This window comes from Serpula lacrymans, assembly GCF_000218685.1.
Source record: "Serpula lacrymans var. lacrymans S7.9 unplaced genomic scaffold SERLAscaffold_1, whole genome shotgun sequence".
NCBI lineage: Eukaryota > Fungi > Basidiomycota > Agaricomycetes > Boletales > Serpulaceae > Serpula > Serpula lacrymans.
In genome coordinates this window covers 5,717,357-5,730,495 of record NW_006763290.1, presented here as the reverse complement: position 1 = coordinate 5,730,495, position 13,139 = coordinate 5,717,357, and the positions used below count along the sequence as shown (strand labels likewise).

General features: G+C 41.0%; 1 protein-coding gene across 1 annotated transcript; it reads right to left on the bottom strand.

Moving 5' to 3' along the window:
• Nucleotides 1-11,462: 11,462 nt before the first annotated feature.
• Nucleotides 11,463-12,020, bottom strand: SERLADRAFT_432930 (uncharacterized protein; the record flags this gene model as incomplete). The annotated part of the gene is made up of 1 exon (XM_007313103.1): nucleotides 11,463-12,020. The coding sequence occupies one exon, from the start codon at nucleotides 12,018-12,020 to the stop codon at nucleotides 11,463-11,465; it is 558 nt and encodes a 185-aa protein (XP_007313165.1).
• Nucleotides 12,021-13,139: the final 1,119 nt, after the last annotated feature.

Below are 13,139 nucleotides of genomic sequence, written 5' to 3'. Positions count from 1 at the left end.
TACATTACATTTATTAGAGATTACCTTAAACTAACACCTATTGTAGTTTCACTTAGGTAAATAATACAGTTGTTTCTATAGCCTCTCAAGCAGCGGCTGAGTTTCACTTAGTTTTATTAATTTCTGGATCCCCATTTTAGTTCACCTCCTCATCACCTCCAGCCTCCTCCTCCTCATCTTCTTTGCCCCCCCCACCATTTCTGATGTCACCACTTCTTATCCGCTTCCATCGCCGATCCGTTGACTACCATGTGCCACTGCTGATATCAGCAAAGCCCTAGCAGCCGGTTCAAATAGGGCAACAGGTCCATCTTTATGACATTGATCTACCATCATATACTATCAAAACCTCGGTCGCTCGACTTGCCTGGTTGGAGCGTGGGTGGGTAGTTTTTGAGCTGGAGAAGGTTCATCCCCTTGCGTCACCCATGTTCATCGCTGTCCCATTCACTTGGGTACACTTATCTTTTGTCCATCGTCTTCGCTACAGCTACACCTACCACACACTGCCTGGGACTCACTTGTTCCAAATTGGGACTACTCCTCTCCCTCCCTCGTTTGACCAGGTGGTCCAACACAACCAGTCCATTGGTAAAGCCATGGAAGTGTCGGATTTGGACTAGGTGGTGGACTGGTGGCTCCAGTTTCTTTTTTTTCAGCAGAACATTCATTTACAGTGTGATTATTTTTGATTTTTGAATTATTTTTATGGACACATATTTTTTAGAATGCCTAACTGACAATAAAGGAACTGTGTTGATACTGATAGTGTTTTTCCTTGCCCTTTTTTAACCTGTATCTTCCCATGACATCATGATTTTCCTGCTCTCTTTTTGCTATTGGACTTTACTTTATGGCTGTACAAACCTGTGACATTACTCACAGCATTCATTGTTCTATCCCTTTCTTTTCCTTTTTTGACAATCTTATCCTGTACTACCTACGCAGGATTTGTCAGCGTACATTCCTTCCTTCATGTTCTTTCTCATTCTTTTTGCACAGTTATACTGTGCATAGCCTACTTTTCTTTTACTATATAAACCCCTGTATTCTACCTTGTAAAAACAACAAGAACTCGAATCCAGACTTCTTCTCTAATCTCAAGTTCACTACTCACTACTACTTGTAATCCAGTGTGGTCACAACACTTCCCACTGCTACCACTGTCAACTGCTGTCATTGTCACTCGTCACTTTTTGAAAGTGATTGTCATCCCTGTCGATTAGAGTCCTTCTGAGCACTACAGTCTGTGCGTCAGGAGCCTACTATCACTGGGAACTTTGTCACCTCATCACATTGTCATTCTCAAACCTACCTTGTGCTACAATTAGCAAGGTAGTGCTCGTCTATACTCGCCACAAAGCCCCTATCTTTCTATATTCCAACTATCCCTCCTCCTCAAAACCCACACCCATACATCTCTGGGTTTTACTTTGAAGGATCATTATATGTACCACCCCACGAACAACCAGACCACTCCACTGTTCTAGGAGGCAAAGCCCATAAACAAGTTCCATAGAATCTGGGAGGATTGTGTGTTAGTTTGTTTTTGTGTGTGGTTTTCTAACAACAGTTCTCATCATCGACAATGGAACGGCCGAAAGACTGAACTGCACCCTGACAGAGATAGCACGGAGTATGCTAATCTCTGCAGGATTGCCCAAAAGTCTGTGGAGCGAGGCTATCAGTCACACTAACTGCATTCGCAATCGAACACTCACCAAGGCATTAAATGGAAAGACACCTTATGAGATGGCATGCGGATCAAAACCCGTTCTATCCAACCTACATCAATTTGGTCAATACGTACACGTCAAAGATGAGACAGCTGGGAAATTAGATGTACAAAGTAAGGAGGGCCGGTTTATAGGATTTGACACTCAAAGTAAGGGTATAAGGGTATATTGGCCTGATAAGAGAAAAGTCAGTGTCGAGCGCAATTATAGCCTCGACACCAGACCTATATCACCTGCTAATGCACGCGAGTCATCTCGAAAAGAAATGAGTATTGATAACTCACCAAACACGATTGACCTGCATTGCATTCCTTCACAAACCCCTCCTGACATAGAACCTAGCAAACCCAGACCAAGATGTGCTGCTGCCGAGAAACCTACAGGTTACTACAAGTCTCTACACAAAGGCAAAACCACTCTAAATGTGTCAATAGCCTTTGAAAATGAGCAAGACAACTCACCTTGTCCATACGCCCTTGCTGCGACCATTGCGGACAAAAACAGTCCACCCTACATGTTGCTCTGAAAGGACCAGACGCCGAACACTGGCATCAAGCAGTCAGCAATGAACTAGACCAACTTGAAAAGCTACACACCTGGGACCTAGTACCTCGTCCACCAGGTGTCAATGTGATCAACAGTCACTTCGTGACCAAGATTAAGCGAGCTGCTGACGGGTCAGTAGAACGCTACAAAGTCAGACTAGTAGCTAATGGCAACTCGCAAAGATACGGTATGGATTACCTGGAAACTTACTCCGCAGTGGCCAAAATCACATCCCATTGTACCATACTCGCACATGCCAATGCAAATGACTTGGAAATCCACCAAGTCGACATCAAATCCGCATATCTCAATGCAGATCTAGATGAAGATGTATACATGCATCTACATCTACCCCCAGGATATCCTAGACCTGTCCAGAAGGGCATGATCTGCAAGCTACAAAAAGGCATATACGGGTTAAAACAAGCGGGATTGAAATGGTACAAAAAACTCACCAAAACATTCGTAAATCTCGGATTCACGTGATCATCCTACGACCACGCTGTTTTCTACAAGAGGTCAGAAGCTGTAAAGATGGTTGTCGGCGTATCAGTAGACAATATGACAGTCACAGGCGACTCCAAGACTGCAATAGAAATGTTTAAGAAAGGACTGAAACAAAAGTATGAAATATCTGACCTTGGTGAAATACACTGGCTCCTAGGCATTGAAATAGAACGAGACAGGGAGACCAGAACCATATTGCTCTCGCAAAGAGCATACATCAACACCATTGTCTTGACTTTTTGAATGGACAACACTAAACCATCCACCACACCGATGGATCATAGCATTAATAAAACTAAGTGAAACTCAGCCGCTGCCCAAGAGGCTATAGAAACGACTTTATTATTTACCTAAGTGAAACTACAATAGATGTTAGTTTAAGGTGATCTCTAATAAATGTAATGTAACATACCTCAGCTGCTGCCCGAGAGGCTATAGAAACGACTGAGGTATTCCTATACTAAACCCCCTACTACTTATAGTCGGAGGTGCTACTCGCTACAGTATAATGACTCCTAGGAGTACAATTGTGCTCCTAGGAGAACAATGGTTACTCCATGGGGTGGTGGCTATGCTCCATGGAGAACAATGGCTGCTTTGGCAGAGACCGGGTTTATCCGGTTTTGTCAAGCATCTCACTACACAAAGATCAGTGCCCAGAGGAATCAAACGAAAAGGAAGAGATGGCCAATGTACCTTATCGCGAAGCTATAGGAAAGCTAATGTACCTTGCCACCTCCACCCGCCTAGACATCGCATTCGCTGTATCCATTGTATCGCAATTCTGTCAGAATCCTGCCCAAATACACTGGGAAGCTGTCAAGAAAATTATTCGCTATGTCAAAGGCACGAAGGAGACAAAACTCACCTTTACAGCCACAAACAACGGCCTAATCAGATACACTGACAGCGACTGGGCATCTCAAACCCATCGACACTCAATTTGCGGCTACGCCTTCCAGTATGAAGGGGCAACGATCTCCTGGAGTGCGAAGAAACAATCAGTAATCGCCCTATCAACAACTGAGGCCGAATATATAGCACTCACCCATGCTGCAAAAGAAGCTACCTGGTTGCGCGGATTACTCACCGATATTACTGGATCACCCCCGCCAGGCCCCACCACACTCTACTCTGACAACCAGAGTGCCATTGTCCTAACCAAAAACAACACATTCCACCCACACACCAAACATATTGATATACGCTATCACTACATCCATGACGTCGTGGAACGCCGTGACATCAATGTCACCTATTGTCCCACGGACCAAATGCCCGCGGATATGCTAACCAAACCGCTTCAAAAAGTAAAACTGAGCCGGATCATGGAGAGTTTATCACTACGCTCGGCTCAAGGAAGGGTGTAGGCATATTTCTATATATTCAATATATCATTTTCATGATTCAACAGTTTATTTGAGCCTACGCTAATATTTCAAGTACTAAATAATTCATTTACAGTCCGACTTTTCACCCTATAGTTATGGGAAAATGTTTCCCCATTGGGATCCAAAAACTCGGACTTTTCCTTCTCATTTTTATGCTCGTTTCTAGAATAGTTACACCTCAGTTTGTATTGCACAAAACTGAGGTTAGTAGATACAGTCTTTTTTTTTCACATCTTCATTTACTTATTATGCTTCAGTATTGATTTCTTAGAAAAGATACCTCTAGCCCTTGAGCCAGAGGTGTAACAGGAAAAGTGTTTGAGAACCCAGACATGGAACAAGAAGATAAGAAATTAATAAATGGTTAAAAGGTGCCGTACTTTGTACATGTCACTAGACATTGTTCTGGATAATCTGCGATGTAGCAAGCCAAAACAGGATGAACTCCCCTGACAGCCCCATCACCCCCAGTGGTGTCCATCCCTTCAATGCCAGCCTTCTTCAAAGGTTCTAGTATGACCCTTATAGACTTATGGAATAGACACTGAATTCTTGATGACTTTGCCTTTGCTATGAGCTGAGATCCCCTAACTTTATTGACGGAAAGATATCCTATAAGAATGCAAGCATGTTGGCTTGGCCTGCATCTTATGGCTCTGGGTATGTTTCCCAACGTGAGATAGACAAAATTAGCTGATTTGGAGTCAGAGAATTGTGTGAACTGGGTTTTGTTTGTTACAATGATAACAGGCGCTAAGGCTGTCCCAGATGGTAGACAAGCCTATTCCAAAGATTACATAAGTCAATGTAGAAAATTCACACAGGCCATGCTCACCTGGATAGCATGCCACCATTTCCCTGTCCACATCTCATGGTATATCTTTGAATCTCTACTTGCATCTGTAAAAACCTTTTGGGGATGATAGACTATATTTTCAGCATGGGCTGGATTTCCCAGGAGAGTTCTGATAGCTGACAGTGTTACAATAACACAATTTTTGGACCTTTCCTTTCATTTTCAATCTCCGCCTTAACCTTGCACTTTAGCTTTCACACAGGGTGCCACGCGGCACTTCCCCTTTTGTTCAAACTCCTCTTTCTCGCGCCGCGTTGCCTTTCTTCTTATTTTTAGATACAACTCTCTCACGCAGTGGAGCTGGTCATGTGGTCTAGGCCCCATGACATCATCAGCCACTGTCTTTATCAACTGTACAGTACATAAGTACAAACACTCTGTATTAGTATATATACCCCAATAGATCCAGGAGACTCCTCAGCAAGTCTTCCTGTTGTTAACCAACAAACTCTCTGCAGCCTAAGGGGTAACCACTCCCCATTCACTACCTTTATAGTGTGTCCCTGTGTGCGCCAGAGTAACTAACTCTTGGTTGTTACAGACAGTACATCATGGTACTGGATTAGGCGTGTGTGTCGTCAGGAGTATTCAGGAAAGAGATCATGGTTGATCTCCAATCAGCCCTGGCCAATATGCTGTGGTCAACAATTTTGTGTAATGCACATATATTATGATATGACAAGCCAAGCTTCTCCTTGACCTGGGAAAAAGTATGAGCAAAGTACAGAGAAATTGTGAAATCACTGACACCTGGAATACTTAGCAGTTGATCAAATGACTGATGCCCTATACCATCTTGAATTGCCCAGCAGGCTACCCTCCAATCCATCTCTGAGGCAAAGAGAAAGAACTTGGGATCTGGATCTTCACCCATTTCTACGTCTTCACCTCTATCTTCACCTCTGATGTAAAGTTTTATCCATACTTATGACCTTGCCAGCAGTGGGATGTTCCACCTCTATATGTTCATCCTCATCATCATCATCTAAGACAATTGAGTTTGGATGAAGGGATGGGCCTGCTATGTTCTGCTTGTCTTCTATAATATCAGGAGGCTGGATGGGAACAAAGGAAAATAGGTCTTTTTGCAGCTCCTGTAGTACGTCTCCAGTTGTCTCCTCCTCCCCATCATCATCTATCAACATGTCCAATCCACTGGCTTCTTCAAGATCTTCTTCTGACTGTGGGATAGTGAGTGCTCATAGCTTCCCTTTGTGGTACCATAGACATTTGTTTGCAGAGCCAAATTGGGCATTGACAGCATGAGCTGGCTTGAAGTATAGAAGTACAGAGTAAAAAAAAAGACAGTAGTACAGGGACAAAAGCGATAAAACATTTTACAATCACCAGTTTACGAAGTGCGACATTGGTGTTTGTGATTACAAGAGTCAGGGAGACTAGACATGTAAGCAGTCAAAACGCTCTCTCTCCTCTTAAGAGCATTAAGTGCCAGAGTGCGTGCACGAGTTGACCCCATAACATCAGATAAAGTTGATTTAGAATGCTTGGCTGATGCAGAATACCTAGGTATGCTCCCCCTACTACTGGGCCTTGCAAATGGCTGTCTCAATCTTCTCCACTTCTTCTTGCTACCTTGTATAGCACATAATGCGTCAAGGAGGATTTGCAAAACTGAGGTATGGGTGGTAGGAGTCAACACAAAGAAGGGGGCAGGGCCAAGTTTGACAAATTTTTCAGGAACAAACATTGCTGAATCAAAAATTGTGCTGCGTAGTCGCTCAAGGTAGGGGATCATTAACACAAAATAGTGTGAAATATATGAAAACTATGGAGGTTATTGGCCTTGCCAAACATTGTGAATTTATGACGGGCCACATCAACATGAGTAAACTTGTTGTCAAATTCAGGGTTGAGCCATTTCCTGATGACCTCTTGCCCCATGAATATTGCGTCTGTAAATTGGTAGGGCTGCTCCAGTAACACACACATAGCTAGAATAATATAATAGAATGACTTGAGATCATGGTGACACTATTTAACCACGCTCCAACCAGGTGAGACAAGCAACCGATGAGTTAGTAGTATACAATGGAAGATCAATGTCATGAAGATGGACCTGTTGCCCAATTTGGACCAGCCGCCAAGGCCCTGATGATATCAGCAGTGGCACATGGTGGTTGATGGAACTGGAAACGGAAGTGGATGGAAAGTGGTGACATCAGGTATGGTGGGGGAGCAAAGAAGACAAGTAGGAGGAGGGTGGTGGAGGTGATGAGGAGGTGAACTAGAATGGGGATCCAGAAGCGACCGTCGGGTGAGAATAAAAAAGAAAGCAAGGGTCCCATGGTGGGGCTGAGTAAAGAAAAAAATAAGGGAGAACAACAAAAATAAGGGAGAACAACAAAAGCAAGGGCGCAATGTGTAGCCAGTGGCGACGTGAAAATTTGCCAAAATGCCAAAACGCAGAAAGTACCGAATGGAAAAGACTGTGGGGATCGACTTATAATAGCTAGACTTGCAGTGTGATCTTACAGTGATTTTTTTGTAAAAATATACCAATTATATCTAAGGAAAATATGAAGCAAAAGTTTAAAATATAATCCCTAATATCATTTGCCTGTCCTCACAGCTTTGAGTCCAGAGTTTTTAGTAAAGTCATTGTACTACTATCTCATATATTATATAGAAAAATATTTACAAAATGATCATGCTCAAGGCAGGCAACATAAAGAGAATGTTTTGTAGATAATATTTATAAAATTATCCAAGGATCCACTCTAAATTGCATTATCATTGATCCTAAGCATTTATTATGAAATATTTCAAACTCATATCTTCCTCATATTCAACCCTTATCCACAGCATTCTTTTGAAATTATTTCTAATTATCTTCCAGACTGTTTTCATCCTTGAACTGCAGCTTTGATTCACAATCAAAGCTGCAGTCCAATGATGAACATGTCACATGTGATATAATTCCTTGTGTGACTATTTTCCTGAAATCTGATTGAATCCTGCCAGCTGAGTTGTTCCAAATCTTATCTAAATGTTTGTTGCCATTACACCATCATCATGGTGCCCAGTGAAAAGTCACAAATGTAAATATCTAGAAATATCTTGAAATATATAAGAACAAACAAACCTGTTTTCCGTACACCGCCAATTTGTTCCAATACTGCATGAATTGTCACTGGTGCCATTAAGCTGGATTGTTTGCATGCCATTTGATAGCACAGAAATTTCTGTAAAAATTGATTAGAAATAAGTGTTGGGGGGATCAAAAGTTGACATTGGTGTGAAAGCCTTTAAATTTGTTGGCACTATTCATTTGCTAGGTGGTTTCAGTGGTGTACGTGAGGACACCTCACCACAGCTGCTTGTGGTTTGGCAATTGGGAACTATCAAAACTGGGATGAGGGAGTCAATGTGAAGATTTGAGGTGGTGGTAAGGAACAGGGTTGTGAGGTGAGGAATCAATTTTTCTCATTGCATTCCCATCATGTTGTGGTTATCCGACTCATTCCCTATCACCCCTCTTGCCCTTGGACTAGAGATCATAGCCGGTATCTTATTATTCTTATCTTTTTTCTTCTTATTTTCCATTCATACTCATGTTCTATTGTATTTGCAACAAAGGAGAACCATTGTAGACCCTTGAGAAGATATCCAGATGACATAGTGACGATCCAATGCTATATCTGGGAATACTTCAGAGAGATATTAATCAGTAATATAGGCTATGACTCAGTGCCTTCTCATGGGCTTACTGATACAGCCAATTGTACATCTCTTACCAAGACTCTCTCTCTCACAATTAGTAAAATATGATAGATCAAACTACTTCCCTTTTATCTTATTGGTTAACCATTTAGTCAGGCCACTCTTGTACCTTTCTCTTTTTCTGGCCTGACCGCTATTATTCAGTATATAAGGAGTAAGTATTCCATGTACTATTCTTTAGTTCAATATTAGTTTGGATTCGCGCCTATACAGATACTCTTCAACTCTCATACTCTGATTCACTGCCATTCATCAAGGACTTGGCCAGGCATTGATTCTTGTTATATAGCTTTGTATTTATTGCCTGACAAGGGTGATGGTAAAACCATTGGTGGTATATATAATAGTATACTGGTATGATAACATATATAGCTAATAATTACTATATTAATCCACACTTACTGTGACTGATTTTTGCTAAGTCCATTTTGCTGAATTCATCTTACTGATACTCCAAATATCTGTTTGAGTCCGTAAAAATATGCAAGTAAGCAAGAAAGCAACAATAAATATATTATGTGCAACACCAATCTTGATTATGGATCTTATGCAGAATTCCTTACATACCAATGAGTCACTTGATCACTGATTTCTGTGATATGTTATCATTTGTCTATATATTTACATGTTTACTTCTATTTCAAGCTTTTTCCATATTTCTAGATTGCAACTTTTCACTGGGCACCATGATGATGGTGTAATGGCAACAAACATTTAGATAAGATTTGGAACAACTCAGCTGGCAGGATTCAATCAGATTTCAGGAAAATAGTCACACAAGGAATTATATCACATGTGACATGTTCATCATTGGACTGCAGCTTTGATTGTGAATCAAAGCTGCAGTTCAAGGATGAAAACAGTCTGGAAGATAATTAGAAATAATTTCAAAAGAATGCTGTGGATAAGGGTTGAATATGAGGAAGATATGAGTTTGAAATATTTCATAATAAATGCTTAGGATCAATGATAATGCAATTTAGAGTGGATCCTTGGATAATTTTATAAATATTATCTACAAAACATTCTCTTTATGTTGCCTGCCTTGAGCATGATCATTTTGTAAATATTTTTCTATATAATATATGAGATAGTAGTACAATGACTTTACTAAAAACTCTGGACTCAAAGCTGTGAGGACAGGCAAATGATATTAGGGATTATATTTTAAACTTTTGCTTCATATTTTCCTTAGATATAATTGGTATATTTTTACAAAAAAATCACTATAAGATCACACTGCAAGTCTAGCTATTATAAATTAATCCCCACAGTGATACCTTGTAATCTATGGTTCTTCCAAGGATACTCCTTATAGCTACATTATGGTCACATGTCCTTGATAATAAAACTAAGTGAAACTCAGCTGCTGCCCGAGAGGCTATAAAAACGACTGAGGTATTCCTATACTAAACCCTCTACTACTTATAGTCGGAGGTGCTACTCGCTACAGTATAATGACTCCTAGGAGAACAATGGTTACTCCATGGAGTGGTGGCTATGCTCCATGGAGAACAATGGCTGCTTTGGCAGAGACCGGGTTTATCCGGTTTTGTCACTTGATCTATTCTTGCTATGTCCCCCAGGATACTCCTTTTAGACTATAGTCTCCACACCCTTGACCCTGGAGGTCTTTATGCTATTGGCTCTTATTTAAAATCCAGTTTGGAGCTGAGCTTAGATTTACTACCTACTTAGTATATAAACCCCTATATAACAGTAGGATAGGACAAGTTGAATCTACTCTTTATTCCCTGCTATCATCACAAAGGAAGACCTCAGTCCTATCATCTGAGGAGACTATCACATCCATACTCCAATTGCTATCCAGCAATAGTAAACCAAAAACCTTGAATGATTGATGATAGCATAATGTTAGAGTCAAATTACAATCATAATGGAAGACCAGATCGTAACACCTTCTTTTCTCCATGCAGTTAGGCATGTTCTATCGCTGTGTTTACCTTTTCTCAGATGGTGGTTTGGGGAAAGGGTGTTTGGCTGGATATGTAACAGTATATGGTTTTGTATTCTTTTTTGATTATCTTTGTTGTTTTGATTTTTATCATAGGTGCAATGATGGTCATCCTGATTGTGGGTTTTGAGTTCGGGAGTTTTTTGTCTTTCCAGTTTATAATTGGGTTGACTTTTTTTAGCCAAGGGAATCCTATCAATATGTCTTCTCCATCTAGTTCTGTTAGCAGAAATTTGGTGAACCAGTTTTGTCCTCCAGCTTCTACCCTTTGGTAGGTACAGTGCATGATTTTTCCATTTTTGTTTGTGGTTTCGTCCACATTTTTACATGTAATAGGTGTCTGGAGTCGTTGAAGAGGGAAGCAGTGTTAGATAGCAAATGTGGTGTCTATGAAGTCATTGGTAGCTCCCAAGTCTATTACGGCTTTGGTTCCAATGGTTTTCTGTTTCAATATGCAATCAATTTGTAAGCAGTTGACATTGATCATTGCTATTGTTACAGTTGCCACTTTTGACAGTACTAACATTGGGGTTGTCTGTCTCTTTAAAAACCCTCTTCTTCTAATTCTTTCAAGGTCTCTGTCCTTTATTCTTCTCCTAGCTCCCTCCATATTCTCATGGTGTTTTGTACCTTGTCTTCTTCTACCACTGTTTTGGTGTCATCTTCCGTTTCAGTTTGGTGTATCTTCCTTCTGGGGTTTTTCCTTTGTTTCAGCAATTCCTGCTAATATGCCCCTTTTCATTGCAGATGAAGCATCTACCTTCTTTTCTTCTGTTTTTGCCTTCTTCCTTGGTTAATCTTTTTATACTGGTAGAGGATTCTCCTTTTCCTCCTTTGTTTCCTCCTTTATAGTTCTTTTTGTCTCGGCTTCCCCATGCTCCTTCCAAAATGGAGTTGGCACTGGTCCAATTGGCATCAAGGTTTGCTACCATGTTCATCCACTCTTCAACCGTTTTTAATTCTCCAGAAGTTATGGCTTCTCTGAGTAGCGGTGGGCAAATGGCCTTCTGATAAACCATAATCATTGCTTCATTATTGATTCCGCTTTTTCCTGCATCCAGCATGAACCTGGAATTAAATGCAACCACATTTTCTCTATGTTCCATTTTCATCTTTATAAGGGATGCCAAGGTTGTCCCTTTTACATTGGCTGTTTTGAAGCTGGTGGTGAAGTTTTTCATAAAGTCTGCCCATGTGGGGTAGGTATTGTTGGTTTTGGATTCCGTCATTTTGGCTTCACTCCAAGCTGCAGCTGTTCCATCTTTCATGTAGCTTAACACTACATAGACCTTTTTCTTGTCTGAGTTGTAAATTGCATTGTTGATATCAAAATGGAGATCTGTGGAGGAAATCCACCTTTGTGCTCTTTCTGGGTTTTCATCAAAGTCATCTATTTTCCCTATTACTGTGGGTTAGGCAGTGGCCATTTCATTAGCAGTGGATGGATTGGGTGGTCAAGGTGGGGGGTTCTGTGATGATGATTTTTGTGTGGAGTCTTCTTCTTCTTCTTCCAGAAGGTTGGTTAATCTGGTAAGATTTGGTTCTCTTGCTAACTCGCTTAGTGTTGTCCCTAGTAGATCTTCAGATGAGCAGACTTTGTCTGCAGTGGTGGGAGGTTCATATTGGTGGGCAGGGATTCTGTCTGACTAGTCAACTTGGAAGGTGCCTATCCAATTAGTTCTAGTGTCCCGAAACCTTGTTACATCGTAATTAGAGTAGAGTCGGGTGAGGTTTGGTTGAGGAAATGGAGGTGGTGGGTTTTCTGCGACTCTGTGTTTTCTGGTTTGTGCTGAGGTGGGTGGGTTTGGGATCTGGGATGGTTTTGTTTTCCTTCCCGTTCTCTGGATTCTAGTTGTTGGTCTGTGCAACGTCTTGTTGACTTTTTCTTCCCAGACCTAGGTAGGTGGGACTTCTGGTGGAATACAATTATTTTGTTACACACAGAGTGCTTAACAAAATCTTGTGTCTTTTGCTCAAGGAGTTATCTGAGGCTTATCTGAAGATGTTCGAGAATGCAGTTCTGAATAGAGGTTTCTGTGAGAGTTAATCTCCTTGTTCTTCCGGTAGGAAGTCTGGTTCTTAGAGTCTAGCTTTGTAAGTGTGAACTGTGTAGAATTGTATTGAGGAAAATACTACTACGTGTACTTGACTATATATAGGTAAAGACTTTGGTGATGGGAGTTATGTCCTATCTAGGGTCGGCTTGTCCGTTAAAGGACTTAGTACTATACAAGGTAATATGAATGTGAAGACATTGGAAGTGTGTGAAGGAATATGAGTCATTGGTCCGATGATATAACCTATGAGTAAAGGAAAATGACTGGTCCATAAAAAGAGGTAAAAGTGAAGTAGAAATCATAACAAACTGCAATTCTGCTGTGTCAGCT